This window comes from Aphelocoma coerulescens, chromosome 2, assembly GCF_041296385.1.
Source record: "Aphelocoma coerulescens isolate FSJ_1873_10779 chromosome 2, UR_Acoe_1.0, whole genome shotgun sequence".
Taxonomy (NCBI): domain Eukaryota; kingdom Metazoa; phylum Chordata; class Aves; order Passeriformes; family Corvidae; genus Aphelocoma; species Aphelocoma coerulescens.
This window is the reverse complement of record NC_091015.1, coordinates 160,204,502-160,231,554: the sequence shown is the minus strand read 5'-3', so window position 1 is coordinate 160,231,554 and position 27,053 is coordinate 160,204,502. Positions and strand designations below refer to the sequence as shown.

Genomic DNA, 27,053 nt, shown 5'->3' with positions numbered 1-27,053 from the left:
TCTTCTTTCATCACCTTGCCTTGTCCCAAGGCTGAGTCAGCCTTCACACCCAGACTGTGACTGACAACTGAGCTCCAAAGGGGAGGATAAACAAGATTACCAGAGTGGAAACCCTGACCTTCATGTCTTTTCTTTGCCTCAGCTCATAACTGAACATAAAAAAATAAAATTCTCTTAGCCCTATCTCCTGTCAGAGGGGAAGGATGGGCATTTACTAACAGTGTCGTAAGTCTGAAGCTCTAAAGACTCAGGAAAGGCAAGGTAATATAGGGAAAGATCATATCTTTTACCTTTTCATGTAATAACATATAAATTCTCCCTATGGATAGCCCTTGCTCAAATTTTATAAGATTGATTCTGTCAGGTGCAGAACGCCTAGCAGCACTTTGCACACTTGAGCCATGATAATCCAGACAAGTCCTATTTCCTTAGTCTCCTGCCACAATATTACTGTCAAATATTTGTCATTGTAGCAATCCCTGAGCTTGTTGTGCTATGTCTGCAATTTTCATCTGAAAAATGTAATGTAATGGTAATGGTGGCCTTTCCATTCTACTCTGTATCTAGTGCCAGTTCAGGTTCTGGCTTAGGCATGAAGCAGATTTCTGGTAAAACACCTTAAAATTATTGCAGTTATTGTGTTTCTGTCCATAATTATTTCTCTCAAGTCTGTTATCTGGGCAGAGTAGAAGTATCTGATTTCTGTTGGCTCTGATTCTGTGTTGTCCTGGTTGAGATGAGTTTCTTATAAACACTAAGTCTTTCCTCGATTCATTCATATGTTTTATCTCCTTTAATTCTTCCCTTAATTTTCTTTTCATTTTTAGCTTTTTTAATCATTTTTCTGGTATGCACAAGGTACCTGTCAGTGAACATGATAACAATTCCTTCTTATTTCACCTTTGCCTCTGCAGGTTCAACACCATTTAATGGAGAGTGTAGACACAACCTCTCAAGACATGTTTTCCCAAGGTATTAAGGAAAGTTACACTTGCTTAATTTTATTTTTGTTTTGGTGTAGATTTTGTAAAAATCCCTTTTGGGCCACTGAGAATTTTAGGGCTGATATAATTTAATTACTGCCCTAAATGGAAGTTCAGAAGTACTGCTGTGGAGGTTGGAAACACTGGCTTTGCAATTACAAGGTTTTGGAGTATCTCTCTTCCATCTTCTTTTCCCTACACTGAAATTATGGTATGTCTCTGTGATATATGGGGTAGTTAAATCTCCTACTGAAACACAGGTCAGCCACGAAATCAATCCAGTGTCTTCCTTTCTTTTCATGATTTCACTGCATGGCAATTTGGAACTCATAGGTGTCAAGGGGAAAGGTATAACTGTAAATTCAATTTTACTTGAACTAAGTAAATTGTCTACAACTTTTAGATCCTTTCACCTCTGTCACTACTCACTTGTATTTTAAATACCAGAGAGTATACTTTTCTGTGCTGTATTTCATCCCAAAGGCAATTGTGTTTCAGTGCTGGATGGAGCTATCACATGTGGGCTTTAACCTATGTTGGTCCAGCTGCATGGCATTCTAGGATTGGTAAAGTCATGTATCCTTAAATCTTCACTAAGTATGGCTAGGTTGTAAAAAAGCAAGTAAATTCTGCCTGGCTCAGAGGCACCCAGCCTGTGCCATGCAGAGGAACTTAGAGGAGCAAAATACTGGAATGCCTCTGATGGCTCCTTGGCCAAGAGCACTGCCATGGAAACCCACTGAGCACTTCTGAGCTCAAGCTGGCTCCATGCTTCAGGAAATGCTCCGCTGGCATGTATCCCTCCTGTAATCTGAAGCTCTGGAAAGTGTGATGCACACGTCAGCTGGCTGAAACCCTCTAGAACAGAGTAATATTATTACATCCACGTATTTTAAATCTATGTCACTACCAGCCCCCATCAGCTGGGAATGTAAATTCACTATTATTAAATCATGGGTTTGCTCTGTCCCGACCTTCTCTAAATTAGAGGCTTTCATTTCTCCTCTTCAGTTGTGCTTGTGCCTTTTTGGACGACGATCTTGCCTATGAGTGCTTCACAAACCCTCTGACAGACTCCCTTCCTACGTGTCGCCGCAGCCCTCGACTGCTTTCTAATGGTTATTATGTTTTGACAGAAGACAGTTTTCTGTCTGATGAAGAGGGCAACATAACACTGACACCATCCCACACAAGTGTTACATATAAAGAGAATTTAGTGCGGTAAGTGAACTGTGTGCCGATTTTACTCCATGTTGGTGATTGCCTTCACATATCTGGCCTTACCTAGAGGTGTATCTGGAGGTGTCTTTGTGTCTGTCTACATTTTGCTTGGCATAAGATCAGCATTACTTCTGAATGGGAACATCTCAATTGCTTTAGAGAGTGAAGTGAATGAAATAACCTGTTTTTCAGTCATGTCTTACTATCCAAAAATTCTTTAGTGCACAGTTGTTGCTGTAATTGAAGTTGTGTCCAATAAAGAAAAAGGAGAGATACAGCTCATTTTGCCAATTGGGTGTTATTCTGATAAGGAGTAAGAAAAAAGTATACATAAATATCTTTGTCTAAAATACACACACACATATATATGTAAATAAAAAGGTCTGGTCCTAGAATTCTTACTCAAGAAAAAATATCACTTGATTTGAAAAGAACAGCAGTTTAAAAAGGTATGTAAAATGTAGTTCAAAAACCTTGAAGTTTTATGGATTTAGACTACCCCAAATAGGATATAGCAGGGTGCAACTTATGGGTAACATGAGATACTCACAGGAGTATCAGAGACCAGTAGCTGTGATGTCATTTGGTACCACAGTATCCAGTATCACAACAGCATGATCAGCCCTGCTGTTAACACATTCCCTGACATATTATGGTGTGCAGCAGCCATTCCTGGTGACGTGCCCAGGGTCAAGAACAGGGCTGGGAGCAGCACCCAGAACTTGGTTCTTTCACGTCATTCCTGCAAGCTTTAGAGCTCTGTCCCTGCTCAGCAAGAATAATTAGCTCTATTCCTTGGCAACATATCTTTTCTTTCTAGTGTATTCAGGCGAAGGAAGAAAATCCGTCGCTCTCTTGACAGCTTGTTCAATCTCAGTACCTCCAGCTCATGGCTCAGCTCCACCATTCCCAGCAAGATGGAATTCTCCCATGTGGAGGATCCTTGGCCTGATGGATGCAGTAAACTAGAAGCCAGTCACAGTGATATTGGTAAGCCCTGATCAGGTACCAGGTAATCAAGACACAACACTGCAGTCTGTGTTTAGTGGGAATTGGGTATCTCTTTCTGGAAGTTTTGCAGGTGTTGTCTGCCAAGGTGTGCAGGTAAAGGATAGATGAACTACAGAATTCTAAGGGGTAAATAGAGCTCCTGGCATTAAACTAGAGTATGAGTCCGCAAAGATCTCTGTGCCAAAAGGTCATTTTTTTGACTGAATTTGAATGCAAAGTCATCACCGGGCATGTTTATTCTGGTGTGATTAATACCTGGCACTGTCTGCTTTCACCTGGCTCTTTAAGTAACTTAATCTCTTATGCTCTATGTGGTTTTGTCTTTACTCTGCGTATTTTCTCCTGCATATGTTTGGACCTGCCAATTCCCTACCCATAATAATTCCGAACCTCTCCTGTGATTCAGTAATTGATTCCTAAATTCATTAATACGAAGTCTCAGAGCTCTTCTTTTGTGCAATCTCAGTTATATGTGCACTTCTTGTAGGTGATTCAGACTTGTCTTCTGAATATAATAACCATGTGTCACAAAGGCAAATTCCAGAATCTAGTGGAACATTTCTCACCAAAGATGATGAGTTTCTTCAGTTTGAGGAACCATTTTGTGCTTCAAAATCCTGCTCTTCATTTATGATAAACGCAAATGAAGAGACCTTGAGCAATGCAGGTATGTTATGTTCTTATTCTGACATGCCTCATTTTTAGAGTGAACTGAAAATACATTAAAAATATGGAACTGGCCCCTTGCAGAATAGAATTTATTTACTAAAATATGTACTTTAAATGGATGATTAAAAATAACAAAATCATAACATTGGTACTTAGTTGATTACTACCCCCTGCTCACAGCTTTCCTTCGCCCATTTTTCAGAAAAAAAAAAAAAGAGTGAAGAGGAAAATGGAGGAAAGGGCATGGGAGCAAAAACTGAAACAGGCAATTATGCAGAAAGGCTTGTTTTCTGAGAGCATGGAGGGCACAGTGTTCCTGTAGTTGTGGGGGAAAAAGACTCCTGAGAGACACCCAGAGCATGAAAATTAGGTTTCTGCTTTGAATCACTCCAAGCGAGTTCTCTTTAAAAGCAACTGAAGGGACTGACCTCACAGGCTGAAGGTAGCCCTTGCAAACACCTCCCATCATATATTTACTTTCATTAAAACCCATTATTTTCCTGATTTTTATTTTAGAATCCAGGACAGTGCAAAATGTCGTTTCTCAGATGGCTGCACTGATCATGTGTTTAATCATTTCAGTATGTACAAGGTAATTTTTATTTCTTTTATTTTCTGGGTGCTTGCTTCATTTCAATTGGTGAATAAAACTTAAATTAAGGGTCACATTTTCAAAGTTATGTGTATCTGACTGTGAAAATATATTTTCACATGATAGTCGATGCAGGCAAATATCTGAGCTATATAGATATGCACAAAAGTGAGGAATATGTATGCAGATATGAAAGCTACTTTGCCAAGTGTGCTTTGACAGGGGTTTTGGCAGGCTGAGAAAAATCAGAATGGATTCATGTCTTTCTTAGTGGGTTTTTCTCTCAGTCTGAATGCTGAGGTCTTTCTTTCCTGGAGATTATCTTCAATAGTTTATGTAATTTAAAGTTTTACCTACCAGAGTTCAGAGGGTTCAGAGGGTTCATCTGCAAGAAATTTTCCTCCTCCTTCCACCCAGGCTTTACCTCTTTTAACCCCATATGCATCCCTTGGCTTTGTCTAACCTTTCTGGGCATTGTTATGTTCTCAGATATTTTCTGGGAGGATTGTCTGCCACTTTGTTGCTGATGATTTTAGTTTGTAAGTACAGAATTTCTTTATTTCCAACCCTTATTTTTTTTACTAAGTCACAATTGAGGACCGAATTCTATCCTTGGATGTATATCCATGGCTCTTATTGATCCTAGTAAGAGCAGTATATGGTCAAATGGGGACAAATGTAACTTCAATCCATTACAGCATTCTGCATTTGAATTTCACAGTTCTTTTGTCCCAAGATGCTGCTGTGTCATCTTTCTTCAGTCTCGATACATTTTTCAAAGCAACTAAGTTTTGGTAAGCGGCTCCAGTGTCATGTGATGAATAGAGGAATTTAGAAATTTTATATTAAGAAGAGGAAGGAGATTCCTGCTGTTGTTTTCATGTCAGAACATAGAAGGTGGGATCTGAAGTTACTGATGGAGTATTTGGCTTTTCCAGTTACTGATTTTTATTCATAGAAACTTTCTGTTTATTTTGAAAACTTGCCCTTTCATAATGTGCAATAAATGTTGTAGCAGAAAAGGAAGGTAAACCTAATATGCCATAACATGATGCAGAGACAGACCAAGCAGTGTAATTCATGATTCCAGAGGTGTGCTTTCAAGCCTTGCACTGAAGCCCACTCCCAGGCCACCAGACCTAGCCTTTTTTTTTTTTTTTTTTACTGGAAAAATTAAAACCAGCTAATTATGATGCTCACCCCATCACCACCTTCCAGGGACTACAGAATTGATATAATTTGGCCCCACTAACCCAATGGACCATTAGCTCACACAGGCCTTCATGCTGAAAGCATCTATGGATGTGCTGGATTTATGAATTACCATTCTTTCACCTTTTTTTGCACCAGAAAATTCTAAATGTCTAAAATTTAAAATGCTTCTAAGACTAAAAGGTTTGGGCTTATCTGAATTTTTATGGAGTGAAATTGAAGCTCAAGAGGATCCTGTTTGTTTCTGAAACTGTCAGGGTTCAGGAGTTCAGTATATGCTGAGGGCAACAAGACAATCTGTCAGACCTCAGCCTTTGAATTGAGTACACTGGAAGTTAGATACAGCAAGGCACAACTGGAACAGCCCCACTGCAACGGCACCCTCACTTTTTGAAGGATGGTGTATCAGTTTGTTGCTATGTCTCCATTCCCTAAAACTTTGGTTTCACCAAAGCCACCAGGTCAGGACCAGTGTGTTGCAAGCACATGCCCCAAAGTGTTGCTTTCCTTCTTCCTCAATAGCTTAGCCCTGAGTCATAACGAAGCTGTTCTTCACAAGAGAAGAACACACTGAGAGCTTTTCAGCAGCAGGTATACAGAGAATGCCTCTTTTATGCTCATCACAAGTGAGAAGTTACCTGCTCAAACAGCTTAGCTGAATTTGTCAAACAGGACCTTTGATAATATATATTTATTATAAGAAACTGTGATTTAAATCAAGATATACAAAAATGTATTCTTCTTTTTTTCCCTGCAGAAAATAATAAGAAATAAAGAACAATTGGTGAGTACATGTTTAAGTTTAGAAAGAATTCCATATTTTTGGGGATGAGTCCTATTATGGAACAGGGTTCAAGCACGCCAGAAAGGTTCCATGGACTTTTCATTAAAAGAAGGTTTAACTGCAGGACCCTTGCCAGTTTCCACTGCAAACTACTCCATTTTGATGTCTACAAGTCCTTTTTTATTGCATTTAGATTATATATTTTCCTTCTATTGTCTGGCATCAGTGTCTAAATAGTGTAAGCTGCTAACAATTGCTGTGCTTCAGCCCAGAGAACACATGTTTTCCAGTAACGGGCAAAACAAGTCTTCTTTTTCCCAAGTTTGAACTGAACAGCAGGACCAGGTGCTGTACTGCTCTGACTTGGTAGCATTCCACTGAAGCAGTGAAGCAGCATCAATATGAATCGGTTCAGAATATCTGAAAAACATTTACACATTCTTCTACTTCCTATTCTTCTTCACTCAAGCCTCATCCTCAGACTCCAGCTTCTGTTTATCAAGCATTTCTAAGCCTCGCTGCAGCTCAAACCCTTAAAACAAGAGCACTGATTTATTTGTACTTGGAGTTGGTCATCCCAGCCCTGGCTCTGTTATTTCCTTTATGTCTATACTTTGTAAAGATAAAAATGAAAAGAAGGAACCAAGTGGAGCTGTGCCCAGTTTGTGTTCCTTATAGTGTGGATAGAACAGCCTTCTTCATCAGTTTCCTGGTTGAGTGCAGTTCAGCTTCTGAGATCTAAAGGCATCTGCACAGCTGCAGACACAACCTGGAAAACCTTTCAGTCAGCCCTTAGAATGTGGGCGTTAATTCTGAGAACAAAGCATTTTAGAAAGGAGTGCAGTCATTTGATCACTTTGCCTGTGGTGACAAAATGTCCTACTCACAGTGTGCCAAGCTGGAGACGCTACATATGGCACTTCTTAAAGTCAGTGGAACTATTTATGTAAGGGCTGAAACACCAGAGCTTGAAAGCTGACTCTGGTTTTGAAAGCGACTATCAAAGTGAACCAAAGCAGGTACTACAGGATGGAGCAGAGAACTTGGCACTTGTTGCGTGGCAGGACTAAACTAAATACAGATTGACACAGGTTACTGTGAGACAGGACCTCCCACAGCTCAAATCAAGCTTGTCTCTTGCACTTCGTAAAAACTTAAAAGCAGAGTTGTTACTTCTGTGTATTTTGAAATGAGTTCACTAACAGTTTTCATTTTGCCTCCTCCTCAAATTTATTTTCATCAGCTCTTCAGCACTGAACTCCTGGATACCTCCTTAAGGCCATGTTTATACATGTTCCTATGGAAAAAAAAAATAACAGAACTGATAGTATTCTTCCTCCAAAACACAGTTCATTTTAGCTTTATTTTTCTTCTGGTCAAATGTGAGCAAGGCCTTACTTCTTGGTGACTACCTGAAAGAAATTCTGCAAAGAAATGCTGTACCTATAGTATCTTATCTCAATGAAGTCCTATGTGGGCATGGGGTCTTACAAGCATTTAGATAATAAAAAGTGTTTTTTAATTCCCATTAAATAATATTTTATAAAAATGACGTTATCCCATATTTTATATATTAATTTCTTGTAACAATATGCTATCAAAGATAATGGCTTTGCATAGTGGCTGAGTACAGTGATAACTAATGTATTATGTATCTAAAATAGTATTTATAATACTCATCCTCATATTTACTTGTAGTTAATGCATTTGAATAATTTTGTAAGTGTTAAATAATTACTCTTCTTTATTTAGAGTACAGAGACAACTGAGAGTAAATTTCACTACGTAAAACATGTAAATATTTTGTTACTTATTTTATGCCTATCATAAAAGGTCCATTACTAAAATTGCTTTTAAAACTAAAGGATTATGAAGATCTTTAGTCTTTAAATAATGTCCTGGAATAGTAATCTGGAAAGTTAAATTGCATTCTGAGAGAAAAGTCTAAGACTGAAATTACCCTGTAGTTGTCAAAGCAATTATGCTGAAAACTAGAAAAAAAGAGTTCCCTGTAAACTCATTAGTTCACTGTAAACTAGTGAAGAAAAATCTGATTGAGATTGAAAAAAAAAAAGGTCTAAAATAAATCCTATAATCTGTCTTTTAATAAATACAAACTGTATGTTAGAATTGTTCTGATCTGGAGAGAAGGACCTCCTGGGGTCATTTCCCAACTGGAGTTCAAGAGCTAAAAATAAGATGCTCGGGATCTGTTAAGATCTGCCCTCCCTGATATTCATCAATGTTGAATTAACAAAATTCTATTTGGTTACCAGACTGGTTGGCAGTTCCCTTCCATATATTCTAATGGACATAAAAATAAGCCCCATCTTTTTTCTCTGAAAAGAGGCACAATCATATGTTTCTTCCTGTTGGATAAAAAAATTGAAGCCAGGATTTGTCTGATGAAAAACTGAAAAAAATTTCCAACCTAAATGTTTAAATCCACACTTTCAGAGGTAATGAATATTTGCAACTTTTGTTAACTACAGTATCAAGCCTAGGATAATTCTGGGATGTAATTCTCTTAGAGTAAACCCACTTACTGATTAGTGATTAACTGACACATCTACAAACAGAGAAAACAACTAGAATTTTATATTTTTTGTCTGCAGTGATTAGATGCTTACTCCCCTTTAATATAGCACCTTATTTAGAGAAAAAGAATCAAATAGAAATTTTGAGATATAGATTTATAACTCACTGTGTATCTTCTCATACCATTTATTACTTTTTTAATATATTATTTTTATCACTACACCTTGTTTTATACTCTCTTACTTCAGCTGTGTTCAGCTGAATTTCAGGGTCATTCCTGAATATATATCACGTAGCGCTTTATAGCAGGAATGTTCATGTGGAAGATAATAATATTGATGCCATCCCTTAATTTATAATGTTCCTGGTCTGTGAGCAAGGCTGATTTATAGTTATCCTGAAAGCATTACTCACAGAGGCCAAACTATACAAAGATTATCATATTTTATTTAAGTTATATGGAATAAACATGGTACAGAATACAGGTTATGACCACTTAGTCCAGTTCTGCAAAATCTGCTTTTTGATGTACATTTTTATGAATTGGATTTTGTAAACCTCTTTGCATATTTCTATATACACTGAGTAAAACTGTTACTTCATTTATATTGTTTCTTTTTTTATGGCTTCTCATGCTGCTTTTTTTTCCCTCCTATCTCTGGCATTTCCATATCAGTAAAGTTGCTCCTGTTCTCATTTCTTCTTGTATTTGACGGTGTTTTCAGTAAGGAAGATTATTATTATTTGGAACTGCATATATTTCAGTGAATTTATTATTTGTGAGTTCATGTCCTGCCCTGCAGATTGTGTGCTCTTTGGGGGAGGGTTTATCGGTACTTTAGTGCAAACATAAAGCCTTGTTTTGTACCTGTGACTGTTACTTAGCACAACAGAGAAACAAAATAAAAAATATTTGAAAAAATAGTAAATAAATAGGAAATAAATAGAAATACATTGGTTCAAATTCTGAGTGGGTATCAGTCAGCTGGTTTATACCACCTGAGACTCTGAGCTGCAGCATTTCAACAGCTTTGTCCATGGATATCAGTTTGCTGGGGTTGGAGCACCTTACATGAGTGTATATATGGACTAAGTCAAGACATGTTCAAAATACGTCTGATGCACCATAACAATAATGCTATAAAGCTTATTTTTGTCATGACATAGAAATATATATTGCATTATTTTACACATTTAATTAATAAAGATGTAATGTATTAAAGTGCTGAAGTGAATTTCTTCAGGAAAGGCACATCAGATGGGACTTTTTTCTTCCTTCTCATTTCCATTCTTCCATTTGTAATCTAATTCTTTACATTATCTCTGGCATGTACATTGCTTTATGCTAGGATTTCAGGCTTGTGCTGCTGAAAGCTCTTAGTACATAATTTGAATGAAAAAAAACCAAACTGTGTGAAAATAAAGAACACAGCAAATAACATACTTCAGCACCCAGCTTTGCCCTGTGTGTGCCAGACCACCAGGTTAGGACCAGTGTATTGCAAACACATGCTCTAAAATGCTGCTTACTGTCTTCCTGAATAATTTAAACCTGAGTAATAAATAAAACTGTTCTTCACAAGAGAAAAACAAACACACTCTGAGAGCTTTTCAGTCACTGGTATACAGAGAATTCTTCTTTTGTGCTCATCACAAGTGAGAAGTTACCTGCTTGAACAAGTAGTCCTGCAGTTTAACGAGGTTTGTCAATTGAATGATTCAAGTTGAATCTGTTTTGCTCACGATGGTAATTGTTTTTGATGTCCCTGGCCTTGTCTCAATCCATGAGCTTCTTATCATATTTTCTCCCCCTCTTCTGTTGAGGCTGGGAAGTGAGAACAAAAGCTGGTGGGTGCCTGGCATCCTGCCAAAATCAACCCACCACACCCTGGTATTTGGCAATTTAATTAATTGCAGATTTTATATTTCTTTCTTCAGAATTATCATCTAGAATCTCTGAAAAAGGGATGAACACCCTCCTCCCCTGTTTTTAGCTTAACAAAATAACATAGGCATTTCAATGTAATACAACGTAAACACAGGGTTCAAAATACTGTACACAGTGAAAACAATATTTTTTCTGTGTTTGAAATTATATACCTTGATTCTGCTCCCAAGTAAAAAATTAATGTTACTAGCAAAAAAGTCATTATTTGAAGAGGCCTGCAATTTGATGTGTGTAGGTAGCAGAACCAGTGGCCCTTCTTTAATGTCTGTGATTCTGTGCAGGGGCCTTGGGCCACAGTGGTGATGTCCAACCAACTGTGTAAAGCTCCCTGTCCTCTGAGTGGAGTTGTTACTGGCTAGTTGTTACTAACCAGTTGTTACTGGATAGTCAGATAAGCCAGGACAAATACTATGGAGTTAAACTGAAGTGCATAAACTACTTCTGCTCCTTTGTGTCTCATTATCTCCACAAACCTCAGAAGCCTCAACTCAATGACACCTTCATACTCCTATGCTCTAATCTGCAATACAGGTAGAAAGCTGCAGTGTGACTGTGGGGTGTTGCATTTACATCAGAGGTAAATTGCTACATAAACGAATTTGATAATTTGAAAAAGTCCTACTGCCTTATTTAAATTTATAGGCGAATTTCCTGTTAGCAGAAGATGACCTTTAGGTTTGACTAGACCTTTAGGTTAATGAAGACAGGCAGGAAATACAGACTGACTTTCCTGATGTTACCACTTTGGTCTGATGACAATTGTGATCCGGAATTGGAACAGGCTGCCGAGGGCTGTGGTGGAGTCATTATCCCTAGGAAAATTTGAAGGAGGTGTAGAGCTGACACTGGGGGACATGGTTTAGTTGGGTTGACGGGTGGACTTGATGATCTTAAAGGTCTTTTCCAACCTAGACTGTTCTATTATTCTAAAACTGTACAAGCCTATGAATCACTGGGAGCAGGCTGCTTTCACAAACAACGGAAAACATGCTTTCAGCCCAAAACGTGTGAGGCAAACTAGTTGACGGATATGCAGGAGAAGGACAGAAGTGTCATGCAAAGGACAAAACGTGAGATTTATGCCTGAGGAAAAGGCATTTCATCTCTGCCTGCCGAGGCAAGGCACAGGGGCCGGGACGCGCCGGGCCGGCGCGGCTCCCGCTCGGGGTTAAAGCAAGGCCCCGGCGCCGCCCTCAGCGCCGCCCGCCCGGGGCCGTTGCTGTGGCAGCGCCGCGGCGTCCGGGAATGGCGGCGGCGCCTGAGGGACGGCCATGGTGCGGAGTGAGTGTCAGAGAGCGCCGCTTTCCTCCACTCCCCTCCTCTGCCCGGCCCCTGCCCTCTTCTCCCGGACGTGCCCCGTGCTCTGCACGGCTCTTTCGTGTCCGCAGAACGGCAACCAAGCTGGGGAAGGGGCTGGAGCACAAGTCTAATGAGGAGCGGCTGAGGGAGCTTGGGGTGTTCAGCTCGGAGGCTCAGGGGAGACCTTACCACTCTTTACAACTCCCTGAAAGGAGGCTGTGGCCAGAGGGCGATCGCCCTCTTCTCCCTTGTAACAGGTGAAAGGACAAGAGGAGATGGCCTCAAGTTTTGCCAGGGGAGGTTTGGATTAGATTTTGGGAAAAATTTGTTCATGGAACGGGTTGTCAAGCACTGGAACAGGCTGAGCAGGGAAGTGGTGAAGTCACCACCCCTGGAGTTATTTAAAACTCATGTAGATGTGACATTTAGGGACATGGTTTCATGGTGAATTTGGCAGTGCTGGGTTGTACTCGATGATCTTAAGGGTCATTAAATGAATGAATTAAATTAATTAAATTAAAGTTCTCTGATTCACGTTCCCTCTCACCAGAGTTGCCTCCCTTCCCCACCATCCCCACACTCCCCTGGCAGCCCCCTGCCCTCCTCCCTCCCTTGGCTGATTGTCAGGTTTCCCTCCTCCCTGGCAATAAACCCCCATTTTAAATCACCATGTACAGTACAGGGGTTCCTTGCCTCTCAAAACAGTCCCTGAGGGGTCCAGCCATGGGGACTGGGATGGTTTGTGTCTGAGCTCATCTGTCAGATGGAAAAAACCCCAAATGAGGTAAAATACTCCATGCTATTACTTACGAATCGATCACCTTTTACAGGTACAGCAGTATGACCCAGAAGACTGAGTGCTCACACCTATTACTCATGAAAAGGAGTTCCCTTCCTCTGTGATTTTTCTTGTAATCTGTTTTGATTGCATATTATCACTGGGCTGCCAGTCCGTGCTGGACTACAGCAGTGCTTTGGACAGGAACTCCTCCCTGCATGAGAGGGCAGATGCTCTCTTTGAGCAGGCACTGCCTGAAGGAGAATGACTTTATCTTCTGAACAGCGCAGCATGAATTTGAGTCTTAAAGTAATGGTTGCATACTTTGCTTTTCTGAAATGCAGCTTCCCCCACTGTTTTGTGATACACCTGCGGCTGTCCACCTGCTTATTCTTTCAATTTCTTTAACGTTATCCTTCATTTCTGCTTCTTTTTCTGAGTAAAACCTGTAATTTTTGGAAGCCCAGGCATTAGAACTTCAAGAGTTGTTCTCTCCACTTGATTGATGCCATCCCTTATATCCTCCTGTGTTCATTGGAACCTGGGAGTAGCTGTGATCTCTCAGGTCACTGGTCCAGTCTCCTGTTACTGCACACAACACCAGAAAATCTGGTTAATGAACTCAGTGAGTGCAGTGTGTCTTTTCAATGTCCTGGAAATGCTGTTATTTAAAATTTTATATAATATTTGTTATCTCTTGCAAGCTTGTTTCCCTCATTCCTCTCAAATGAACTAGATCTTATACAAAATGTCAAATATTCAGTCAGTTCCCTACAATAGGATCCCAAATTAGGTTTCTAAAGCTTCACTGTAGCTTCTATTGTGAGTGATTGTCTCTGCTTTGCAAATCATTTGTTAATAAAACTGGACATTTTTGCAAAATTGCTGCAACAATAATTTCAATTTTCATCAGCAAATGGAAACTGGGCTGTAATTAAGCTGTCAGGAATAGTTTGTATGACTACTTTTTTGTATAAAGGGTATAGAACATAACATTGCCACCAATGTGTATGTATGCAAATTGAGCAGCATTGTTTTCCTGCTCAAAATTACCTGGAAATAGTGGCACTGAAAAATCTGCCACCAAACACAGTAATAAGCAGACCTTTTTTTTTTTTCCATTTTATTCCCAGCAGATTTGCCAAGTAACTTACTAGAAATGTCAATTTTTTTTCATATTTACTGTGAAGACTAAAGTTCTTAGTCATGATTATTGACTTTTTTCCCCTCTGTTCTCTGTTACTTTAATCAAGTTCAAGTTGAAGGGAAGATGACTGTTCAGATGCAACAAACCTGCTGAACATGGTTCAGAGAGACAAAGACACCTTTCCCAATATGATTTGTGTGCTGACAGGTTCCCCCCTTTGATCAATATCTGTATCTCCACATTTAATTCTGTAAATTAATTCTGTCAGGTGAAACTCTGTTGAGCAGAAGGGAACTTTAAGCCTTGGCATCTATAATTAATATAATATAAACAAAACCAGTTTCACCCTTTTCCCAAAGACTGCAGATAGAGGAGCTGCACAGACACGTGTGAGTTTGGGCTGTATTGATGCATAGTTTGGTCTGTGTGAATGTGTGCAGCCATTCCAGGACCACTGATAAAACCAGATGATTTCACAAAACCTCCCTGAGACAAAGAAAAGAAAGAGTACTTTTAATTAATGCACGGTAGGAACAGTTTGTTTTCATAGATCTTTTTATGATTTTTCTTTTTACTTATTTTCCTTCAGAATCTCTTCAAAAGGCTTGCTTGTGTTTTTTCAGCATTAAAAATCATGAAAATGCCTATGCTAATTTGAGAAAACCCTATTTTTTCCCTCGGTACTTCACTGTAGTCCAGGAGAGGAAAATGGTGGCACTTTTTGGTTCGGTGTGCTGGAAACAAAAGTTCTAGCATCTAGTTCAGGAGTGAGCACTGGTTCTCATAGAATTTCTTTACCTTCCTTACACAGAGCCTTTCCACTATTTGAAAGATTGCCTGGCATTAAATATTACAACATGATAACTCTGAACCCAGGTCTCTGGTGTTTTTCAGCCACCGAAACTCCTTTGCTGGCTCTGATGAGCTGGTAGTGCCTAAGAAATACCAGGTATACATTTCATTCTAACATAAACGTTTATAAGCATGAATTAGTTATGGCATAAAAAATATCTGCCCACTTTCAGCATTTATCCTGCTTATTACTGTGCACACTGTGCTGGTGGAAGAATATGATGACATACTGTAGTTTGCTTCCCCCCCACCCCTGCTGCTATCTGTGATGTGAACATCTGGCATCTGGAAATAAAACAGCATAAAGCACTCCACTTCTTGTCTACATGAATCAATCTGCAACCCAAGCTATGCTGAAAATAGTGGCTGCTGGATTAATTTTTGCAAGGGTTGTATCACATTCTTATGGAAGACTCAGCAATTTTCATATGGATCTTTCCAAATGTTACAGGTGATGTGATTGTGTTTCACAAAAGATGTTTACTGTGGCAGGGTGGGTTGAAGCTACTTGGTACTTGATATCTTGATATCTTTTCTTGCAGATTTTATTTTTGTTGTCATTCCTACAAGGCTATTTGGTATGGTGAAACAAAATATTTAATGATTTTATAATTTGCTCATAATTCAGATGGCAGAAAATTATTAAAGGGAAATATGACATCTAATGTTTCTTTCAGTCACTGAAGATCTTATTAGAAGACGTGCAGAACATAACAACTGTGAAATTTTTTCGCTGGAAGAAATCTCTTTACATCAGCAGGAAATAGAAAAACTAGAGCATCTTGACAAATGGTGTCGAGATTTAAAAATTCTCTATCTTCAGAATAACCTAATTCCAAAAATTGGTAAGTCTTTTCACAAGATGTTTATTTTAAAATGGATTCACATGTGTAATTTTGAAATCAGAAAAACAAAAAGTATTCTGCTATACTTAAGGGAATGTGATCCTAACAAGAGTTCCTTTCCTGGTTTCTTTATCAAATTTCTAAGAAGTTCAGAAATTTACAAGAGAAATTTTGAATGAAAAATATACTACTGAGATACAAGTCACTAGAAAATGAGTGTGAAACACCTTTTATTGATTAAAATTTCAAAACTCAGATATAGTTTAAATATCCCATCTTGTGGCAGAGAGGCAAAGAGTTTACCATATACTATGGCGTCTGATATCATAGGATTAGCTCTTTCAGGCACATTTTTAAATTCCATTTTTATGCAAATCATATTGGTTTTGTTAACATTGAAATAATTTTTATTCAGATAAAATACTTGCTTTTGTGCATGAACCAAACTTTCTACAACAAAGCCTCAATGGTCTTCCTGCACCACAGGAGAAGATATAATTTGATATGATCTGGTTTTGTGGGATAGGCCCATATGTTCCATATTGAAAGATGTGACATCAATCCTTGGGCTGGAAAAGCTTAAATTCTGCAGATATTGTGTAGATGAGCAACAAAAAGTTGGCAGTGTTCAGAAATTTTATTAGTATATCTCTTTGAATTTGTTAAGAGGAAGAAAAAAATACCAAGGTTTTAGTAGGAAATTCTGTGCTCAGAACTTGTAGGCAAATCCTTTAAGTTCTCTCAAGGGACTCATCAGGAAACTCTATCTCTACTGATAACATATGCATTTCTTAAAGTGAAGGAATCTTCTCCCAGAGAGAATTAAGTTTTTTAAACTGCTTTATGTTTCTTTGCCCCATCAAAGGAGGGACTAAAATAAGTTGGGTTTCTCTCTATTAATGTGCCCTTAATAAGGCACAAGATTTCATCTTGTGGTTTTTCTGTCAACACTCAGGCATCCTTCAAGTTAGTACAGGATACTGCATTCTGACTGTTGCTTTTTGGACACAAATTTTTTTCAGCAATTTCATTTTTGAGACAAGCAATTTTTATCTTAACATAATCTAACTGTAGGAGTTGAAAAAGTATGCAAATTGGTGATTCATATATTCCTGTATAATGTAACAGCTTTCCAAGGTAATACCTTAGTAACAAATGAAAAAAAAAAAAAACAACCCCAAAACAAAACAACAAAACAAAACAAAACAAAAAACCAAAAAAAAAACCAAAAACAAAAGAAGCACCACCAACCCCTCCCCACACTATAGCAGTGACCAAAAGCAGTCAACAGGGGCTGTATTACAAAGTATTGAAGTTGAGAAGTTACTCCTCCCAGTGGATACCAGCATGTCCTTACAGAGGACACAGCAGTTCCAAGCATGCTTCTGAATATCATAGAGAAATCATACAGGTTTGTATTGGCTCTGTTGGGCTGTGTCTTTTCTCTTCTTAAAGAAAACATTTCTGCAGCTCTCAAGATCAGATTTGCCTCGTGAGCAGGCGGGGGGGTTGTCCAGCATCCACTGTGTGTATGAATGATTCCACTGGCTTACTCTCAGCTCTCTCACATCATCATGTGCACAGGCACTGCTGTTACAGAAATATTGTAACAAAAACAGACATCCAAACTAAGCTGCACAAGTTCTTGCTGAGAAATTAATGTCATCATTTGTTTGTGAAGTATGTAGAAAATACCTCTCCAAGTTCTTAGAAAACTGTGGTACGATTCATGTCACTGAATCTGTGAATATCTCAAGTTTCCAAAGATGGAATGTCTCACTATGCTTTTTTAGCCATTCCTCTTGAATTAGATATGTGTTTTATGGATTTGTGATAAAAATGTGTTTATAACTTTCCTTATTTCTTTTTGCTTTTTAGTTTTGTGTTTTCAGAAAACTGTTTTGTCTTTTTGTTAATATTAAAATACTAATGTTCAGTAATGTGGTACATATTCTGATTTGTACGTCTTATTTTTCTGCTTCATTGTTGCTTTGAAGTAAAGTAAGCAAGTGAAACCATTATGCCTTATCCTGTGCTAAAAACTGAAACAATCCATCTATGTTTTGTTACAGAAAATGTGGGCAAACTAAAGAAGCTGGAATATTTAAATGTGGCTTTGAACAACATTGAAAGAATTGAAAATCTGGAAGGTCAGATTTTGAAAAAAAGCCAATTTGTCTTTTCATATTTGAATGCTTAAGTTGTCACTTGGTGTAAAAGAGGGTGGAAGCCATTAAGCACGTCCACCTGTAGGGGTATTTTGTGGATACTTAGAGGATCCTTGGGTACCGGGTTTCAATAAATGCTTCTTTGTAGCAAGTGCTTCCTACTGCTTAATTTTTCTCATTGAACTTTCCTAAATGTCTCTGGATCACGTTTCAAGTCATCTTCAGTTCAGGAATCAAGTGTCACACACAAGAAGGTTCTGTGCTGAGCACAGGTTGCATTGAGGGTCTGGGTTTTTTTTTTTGAAGAGGTTTTCAGAGGATGCTCTTCTTTCATTGCTTGAAAACTCGTCTGTTTTATCAGTGTTTAATCCTATTTATACTGTCACTTTTGCAGATTTCATGTGCAAAATCTGGCATTTTCCAAGATTAAAACCTAAGACTTGGAGCGACCCATAAACACATTCCATATTACTTGAATAATATGTGACTTAATTATTTTCTGTTTCTTGATTCAGATTAGGCCAGTTGCTGAATCTTTAACATAGCCACCTTGACAAAGGAACTGTTAAAACAAGCAAACAAACAAACTGGTTGGTTGGTTGGTTGGTTATTTGTGTGTGTGTGTTTTGGTTTGTTTTTCTTTTGTTTGGTTATTTGGGTGGTTGGTTGGTTTAGTTTGTGTTTTTAAGTCTGCAGGCTGGTTCAAGAGGATGGTTTAAATAAGAAACAAGCAAATAGTCTAAACACAGATTTGAAAAAGTTGAAGAAATAGGTAGTGTAGTATGTATTTGGGAATTTGTTGAGAAAGTTGCATTTGTTTTCATGCCACTAAATTTTAAATTCATCTATCAGACTCCATTATTTATTACTGTGATTTGTCATTTACTCAGGAGTTACAGCCCTTGGGATTGGCCCTTGCCAAATTTGGGTTATTTAAATCCCCTAATAAAGTGTTCTATGTTGTTTACTTTCTTACAGCTCAATGTGCATAAAACTTAGCAAACAGACCAGGAAAGGAAAATGATTACAGTGATGTGAATCAAAGCTGAGTTTACTCTCAGCTAAACTTTTTACTCTTAGAGTCAAGGTTATGATTCATGAACACATTATGATAAAGGGAGAGGCTGAGAAATTAAAAAATCAGAATTTCCAGAGCATTTTGTTACCTAATTTAGAGTTTCTGTTTGTAATGAATTGTTTTAGTACAAACACTTTTTCACCAGTATTTGCAATTTAACCAGTGATAAAGTATTTACAACGATAGCTGAGTCCACAGAGTGGAAAACCTAACTTGGAATGAATTTTTGGGAGATCTTATCTTTGTACTTGAGTAATATTACCAAAGATTTTTTATTTATTAGAGTAATATATTTATTATTATTGAATAATACTACCATACACAGAAATGAAACTCGTAACTGATCCTACTGTCCTTAAGCAATTGGATTGGATTTTAGCCATGTAATTGAGACTTAGCTGAGAAGGGGTATCAAGGCAATCAGAATGCTAAAAACGAAATCCAGCTTATCTGAAAATGAAACAGTTAAAAGCTCATCTATAAATGTCCACAAAGTTTTGATAATGATAAAACCAATAATGTTTTGGTATTGTGTATTTTGTTGAGGTTGTTTTATTCCTGTAAATATTTTGAGCTCATAAACTTTAGCTGTGAGTCACTCTTTCACTCAGGAAGAGTCTTGGAAAAGATGTATTCTGATAGAATGAAACCAGTTTACAGAACACAAATGGAGACAGTTATATCCAAGTGTGTACATGTGTGCATATAGATATCATGTGTACATTTATGTTATGGAGAAATTGAATTAAGGCTTCTTTCAAACAGGCTGTGAAGAGTTGAAGAAACTTGACCTGACAGCCAATTTCATTGGTGAACTCTCCAGTATTGCATCTCTAAGATGCAATATACATCTGAAGGAACTGTTTCTAGTGGGTAACCCATGTACTGAATTTGAAGGTTATAGACAATTTGTAGTGGCAACTCTTCATCAATTAAAAGTAAGATTTTAAAACTTAAATTTAAATCCAAATAAAAAATTAGTACTGTTGACTGAACATACTTATCCTAAACAAAATAAACACCTGTACATTTTTGTAATGTCCACAGGAAATTAAATTCTATTCCAAAGAATAAATTACTGCAATAAATAATATTGTAATAATTGGTTCTATTTTGATGGAACCACAATTATTCATTAACATTTCTGTCATCTTTATTGGAGATACTTAAACAAAATAATTTTAATTTTTTTTTTCAAATAAATACATTGTACAGTTCTGATGCTTTTTTTCTCATTTGTTTTTTAATCTACAGTGTATTTTAAAATTATTAGCATGATTGCAGAAGGTTAGTGTGTTGTTGGTACCATTCCAACAGTATATACCAAACCTGCAGTGTAAGGCAGTAGAAAGATACAAGTGGGTGTAAAATTGCACTGCATTGCATTGGCTGTAAATAGATACTTTGAGATTGTGGTTTTGTGCTATGACTGAACTGACGTAATGATTTCCTGTCAATGAAACAGTCCCAGGCCTGAAATATGCTCTCACAATTTCCCTCAGAGAAGCACAGGCACTGCTTAACTTAGTAGATTCAACTCTCTCAGTTGGCAGTAAACTAACACATCAAAAGAAATAATTTTGGGCTGAGTCAAAGTCAGACAAATATGAAAAATGGCTGAAGGGACTCTCTCTACTGTATAGTCTAATAAGACCAATTAAAATTCCTGGAAAATGCTAAAAGCTGATCTCAGACACACAAAACTGTTTTCAGATCTGAATAACAAGTTATTGTTAATTCTTTTTAATAAAGTATAACTCACATAGTGCTATGGATGTGTGAAAGACACATTTCTAATACACAGAACTTAATTATCAAAATTAAGCTACAATCTAATAGATTTATTGATTGATTATAATTTCTCACTTATATTGATTTTTCCCCCTTTGGGAAGTATTTGGATAGTAAAGAAATAGAACGTTCAGAGAGGATTAAAGCACTTCAAAACTATCCAGAAGTGAAATGGAAAATCAGAGAACAGGAACGAGCTCACCTTCTCAAAAGGGCCAGAGAAAAGGAAGAGGCTCAAAGAAGGATGCAAGAAAGAAAGGATAAGAAAAAGAAACAGATGGACTCTAAGTTTGGATTTGACAGGTAACAGTAAATAGCAACAGTTTGTGAGTAAACATGATTCTTTCTTTATTCAGAAATTTGGTTTTTTTCATTAAAGAGTTTGTATAGTTCCACTTAATATTTTTGTTCATCTTTATTGTTGATTCAAGCAGAGTTGTTTCTCCTCATGCATGTTATCTCTAATGAAAAATATAACTAATTACATGCATAATTTATTATTGACCTGCAGTCACAGGTCAGTAGAATTTTTTCTCTCACTCCAAGCTAAGTTGTCTGGGTGCCAAAACAGTGTAATGAATAGTTTCTTTCAGGGGAACAGCTGGAAATTGTTTTTTAAGGTAAAGCAGGGGTTCCAGAGAAAGCAGCTGTTCACCTATAATTGCTTTTGCCTTAGCATTATAACATCTGAAGACTGAAATGGAATATTGCAGGCCTTTGGTGTGGATTTTCCTACTTCTTCCACTTCATGTCACTGATACTACCTAGACAGCAGCAGGATTTTTGTCTGGGGTCATCTTCTACTGCACTGGCTACCCATCTTATTTTTAATCCAGTAGACACTGTCTCGTGAAGCTGCCTGCAGAAGTTTGTCCTCATGGATCACACCTGTATCATAAATTTAATTTTCTCTATTGATAGAGATTTACAGACGCTTAGAGCTAGGGAGAAAAAATGATTCAGGTGTTAAGATGGCACTTGAGATGTTCATTGCTACCGTATGAACTTCTAATCTGTTGCTGCCTGATATTGGGAATTCTTAAATAGCACATGGACTGAAGGCTTTCTCTCACCTGAAAGTTGTGAGGATATCTGAAAATTCTGCTTCTGAAATTAAATCTGTTGAACTATCTGTCAGGGTTTTCAGGGGATTAGGTATAGTCATACTATCATTCGTAGTCAGGTAAATGATAACATTATGTCAAAATATGCTTTGCTGATTGACAAAAGAAGCAGAGCAGAGAATGTTCTCCAAATATATAAGATACCATTCTTGGCAGGAATTGTACAGTTATTATTGGGTTGAAAAAATATTATTGAAGTAATTTGTTAGCAAGTTACTCTTCCTTCATTTCATTGGGATAATATTTCAGTGATCTTGTGTAGCCCAGACTCCCCACAGGAAAAACCCAATCAGGCAGAAGGAGCTGGAGAGCAGGAAAGATGCAGAACAGCTGAAAATGATGAAGAAGACAGAAGATTTTGGGAGGAGCCTACACCATATACTCCAGAATCTAGATTAGAAACTCACAGATATATTGAAGAAAAACGGAGAGCTAAAGACAATATAAGGTATTTTTTGTTTTAATATCTTTGATGAATTGAAGAAGGAGAAATTTTCAAAGGTACAGAGAACAGGCAGGTGACTGCCTGACATTAAATATTACTGTGAACTGACAGCTTAAATCCCTGTTGCTTGTTAAAATAGGCTTATACAATCTAAATTAAATATTCAGGTTGTTCATTTTATTTTCTTTCATTTTCTAAACTTCATTTAGGTACTCTTTATTTTATTTTTCCTCTGATAGAGTTTTTAAATATAATTTCTCGCTTCAACTCCATTTTAGGGAGTTTAGAAGTTTTACTTTTCTGTCAGCTAACTGTTTGGTGTAGTTCAACATTTAACAATCTGCTAAAAACATTTTTCCATAGTGCAGATTGTATTGTGTAAATGCCATACAGGCCATGCTACAAGTTTTTTGCACAACTGGCATTTCAGGCACCTTTTCTATGTAACTGAGAAATTTTTTTCTTATTCTTTATCAAAGATATTTGTCACAAGCAATAAAATTTTTCTGTTACCAGTGCTCTTTGGCATGGTGAATCTGAAGAAGTCTGGTCCCTGAAAAGCCTTTGAAACTTTATAAAGTTGTCACTGGTTTTGCTGAACATGAAAAATACATGCAGATACTAGCAAAAAAAACCCAGTATTTTATTGCTGCTGGCTTATCAGTTCCACAAGCATTGTAAACAATGACTTTTTGTTTTTCTTTTTCTTTTTCTTTTACTTACATAACCTGATTTGTGCCAGAGATTCTTTTAGCTGTTCTTTTTAAAAGGGCCTGCTTTTTAAAACTTTTGTCAAGCCTAAGTATTGAAAAAGTCAGTCCTAGAGAACTCTCCAAGAAATCTGGAAATGTGCATAACTTATTGCTATTATTAATTCAAGTTTGAGCACTTTTCTGGAAGAACTACTGTCAAACCCAGATTCTAGCCAGTTCGAGTTTTGCTGTGTTTGGAAGTGCCTTGCTCTAGCCAAAAGTAAATGTGTTCCAAATGCTTCCCTTAAAGAATTCAAGGAGAGTCCAAATAGTGCTCTAATAAAGATAGAATAATTAATTTCTGGATTTTCCTAAATTTCCAAGGCATTTAAAGGAGTAAAAAATCCTTTCATGGCTCATTTTGATTTGCTGTTGAGAAAGGTTCACAGTATCTTCTTTAGAAGTTCAGTGCCAGAACAAGGCCACTCAGGTCAGCTCAAAGTTCAACAAATTGTAGACTCTAATGATTATGACAGGAGTAAATTTGCCTTAAAATGGTTCACATAAGTAGACAATTTCCTCTGGGAACAAACTATAAAGAGCTAACAGGTGGTAGGATAGAATTTGTGAGGTGTTTCTTAGAACATCTCTGGAACAGAGTGGTGGTTCATTCACTTTGCATTTGAGTGTCGAGTGTAGGAATTCAGGTATGGATATTGGCAGCCCACAAATCCCACATGAAAGGTGATTTATATTATAGAATAGTACTTAATACTTGGATAATTGTCTTTCTTAAACAGAAAATGGTTTTACGCAGTCATTCCAGTAGCTCTACTTGAGTGTTTTTATTTCTTCTTCAAATCCATTGTATTTATAGACCAAATCTATTTTTATGTTTTTTTCCCCAAGATGTTATAAATCTAAAATACTTTATATCCCTCATTAGTGATTTTCCTTTGAAATTTTTGTCTTGAACTTATAGTAAGAAATAGGTTCAGGAACAAAAAAAAAGCAATGCATTGCTGTTGGGGTTTATTTGAGAAATGTTTTCCTTTTTAATATGCTGGCTGAAGTGTCCATACCCACTATAGTGACCAGCTGAAGAGTGAATTAATGCAACATGACAATTACACTGCTGTATTTTTAAAGAAAACAGCCCTATTTTTACTTAGGTGCAAGCAGACTTTTCTTTTTTCATGTTACTAAGATTCCTTACTCTTCCTTCCCTTACTCATAATCTAAACATTTACACAGGAAAATACCAGTATTACAAGTCTTAGTGATCTTAGTGTGATCTGCTTTGTTTGGGCAGATAAATCTAAGGTAGCTCGTTTATTGCACTAAATGAAAGTCAGATGTAGTTTTAATTGCTGATAGCTGGAAATGGATGGTATATATATCAGTGCAAATATATTAGCACATCATCAATACATCGGGAATATGTATTGCCTTTTTTGAACAAAAAAGACAACAAAAATGTAGTATATGCATCAACAAATAATCTAGATGTTTGCCCTTTGGTCCTACTGTATCCTATTTGATGCTGCTTATAATCTTCTGACCATTACAATTCTATTTACTAGAGCAGAATAGTGATTGAGAGACAGATGCTGTTTGGAGGTGGTCCAAGCACTTATTCAGTGGGAGTAACCAAGTGAGCATGAATAAAAATTTTTTAGAATTGCTTGCCCATACATCAAACCAGTTATCAGTGGCAAGACCTTGTGATGAGTTTGACCATTCCTAACTAGAAAAAATGTCCCATTTCATACATTTAAGCCATCCAGGTTTTCATGTGGTATACCAGATAATTTGATATATTTCTGTTTGATAATGGATATGGTGACATGCAGAAGGAGTTATTGTCCATGTAAGATGTGATGTTACAAATCATTTGCTCATCTTTAGATGACACTCTTAATGTGTAATTTGACCTGTGATGTAATGTTTTTTTCCTGAAATAAATTATAGCCTTAACATCAAATACCAGATAATTCTTACTTCTTGCCATCCTCTTCTTTATTTGTGCTATTAAACATAATAATAACAAAGTTCTAACCATTACCATAAACAATTGTTCTTTCTGTTTTGTTAAGGGAAGCAAAAAAGAGAGAGAAGCCTCCTTGGACATTGATGACTGCAGAAGGAAAAGTTCTGAATGTGAATGTGCCTAAGTATGTAAGGTTAAGAGGTTAAACAGTCTAATATCTCTATAGTTGGTTTGGGCAACTATTTCAAGATATGTGACAATACAAAAATAAGAGGGCTGAAAAATTCTTGTTGCAGTATTGTATTCCTTGTGGGAAAACTGTATTCTAAATTTATGTTCTGGTGCTGGAAAAAGACTCAAGATTTAGTTAAGTGTTGAAGATTGTTTAATTTAACATCTTTGTCTTTAAAGATTGAAGAACTTTTTTTCTGTAAAAGATATAAGATATTTTAGTCTTTTCCCTTCTATGGTAAGGCTCTTTCTTGGAGCATCTTGCTAATAGTGGAAAAAGTTTAACTGGTTTGACTGTTGAAGATAAATGTGTATGAGCAGCCACTTCAAATGTGGAAAAATACATCCCAGCAATATTTCTGGACAAAATCATTCTGTGTTCTGATGACAGATGTAAAACTGGCGGAACTGGGAAGGATAATCACCTTCTGTAGCAAGATGCCCTTGTGACACTGAGTGAGGTCTCCAGCAGCAGAGGATGGGGATACAGGGAAGTGTCTTGTGTTTTACCATTGGCAAAGGCACTTAGGTATTCAGGTGTTTTGGAATGAGTTTCCAGGGATATCAGCCATTTATTTTACTTGAACCAAACCTTCATTTTCTAAGGGAAAAGCCGGAGGCAGTGTCCAAACATTATTTCCTTATAAATAGCTCCCTGTAGGGCTTCCTACAGGAGACTGGGATGAGAAAGTGGCCACTTATCTCTCTGCTGTCCTCTGAAGAAGTTTTTCCATTTATGACTGATTTAGCTGCAAAACAAATCTATGAACGTGGTTATAATTAGCATGAAGACTGCTTTCTAAATCTTGGAAATTTAGAAATCCTTGCAAGTCCAAGGAATTACTGGTAGTGCACAATTTTCAGTAGAACAGAGAGAATTAAAGGTAGTGGAAGAGTTTAGTGTCATGTAGAGCCATGTTTAGTCTGTCTGTACCGGGAGATACTTTCCGTGGTATTGATGTACCTTTTTCAGTAAAAATGTGTTGACTGAAAAAAAAATATATATAATTTTCTAATCCAAAAAAGACAAGCCTAAAATAATTTAAATCTTGTGTTAATAGAAGTTGATTGTGCCTCTAAAAAGCAGAGACATTTAGACTAAATCTCCAGCTATCTTTTTTAGAAGAAATACAGAGTTCACTGTTAGTAGCATCCCTGTTTGTGTCACCCGAGTTTTCTGAATTTAGTCCATGGATGTGCCCACGTAAAGCCAGACCAATGAGGATTTTATGTCATGGCTTCAACAAGAGTGTCACAGCTGTTCAGTGCAATCTGGCAGTGTATTGGAGAGACATAAAGAAAGAGATACAAGTAAGCAGATGGTGTTCTCCAAAGTTTTTGCTTCAACGTGGAAGTCTCATGTCCATAAAAATGTCCAAGCTTCTCTGATGTTCTTTTGGATGGTTAACAAGAGGAATGGCTGCCTGCTGCTGAGGGCAGGCTATTTCTCTTCTTCAGTTCTGATTAAGATTCCTCCTGGAAAATTTTATAATTCTGTGCTTTTGTTCACCCTTCATGTGTTAGTGGATTCTCAAAATCAGTGATGCAGTAAGACAAAAAAGCCTGAACAGGAAATAAAGTTATTTTGTATTCTTTGCACTTTTCCATTAAAAATACTCATAAACTACAACCTCTGTAAAGTTTCTTGCAAATCT

The 27,053-nt window shown here is 37.2% G+C and overlaps 1 protein-coding gene across 2 annotated transcripts in view; it reads left to right on the top strand.

Moving 5' to 3' along the window:
* The window catches only part of LOC138105477 (dynein axonemal assembly factor 11-like), a 50,440-nt gene that overhangs the window by 2,306 nt on the left and 21,081 nt on the right, over nt 1–27,053 (top strand). The window contains exons 2-10 of one of the 2 annotated variants that reach the window (XM_069005502.1): nt 915–972; nt 1,995–2,204; nt 3,025–3,194; nt 15,712–15,879; nt 17,952–18,029; nt 19,891–20,063; nt 21,020–21,219; nt 22,303–22,488; nt 25,274–25,351. In XM_069005502.1, coding sequence (XP_068861603.1) covers nt 915–972; nt 1,995–2,204; nt 3,025–3,194; nt 15,712–15,879; nt 17,952–18,029; nt 19,891–20,063; nt 21,020–21,219; nt 22,303–22,488; nt 25,274–25,351 — 1,321 coding nt within the window. Of the gene's footprint in view, nt 1–914; nt 973–1,994; nt 2,205–3,024; nt 3,195–12,205; nt 12,240–15,711; nt 15,880–17,951; nt 18,030–19,890; nt 20,064–21,019; nt 21,220–22,302; nt 22,489–25,273; nt 25,352–27,053 lie in introns of those variants that run through there. The other variant, XM_069005501.1, reaches the window with a different exon arrangement.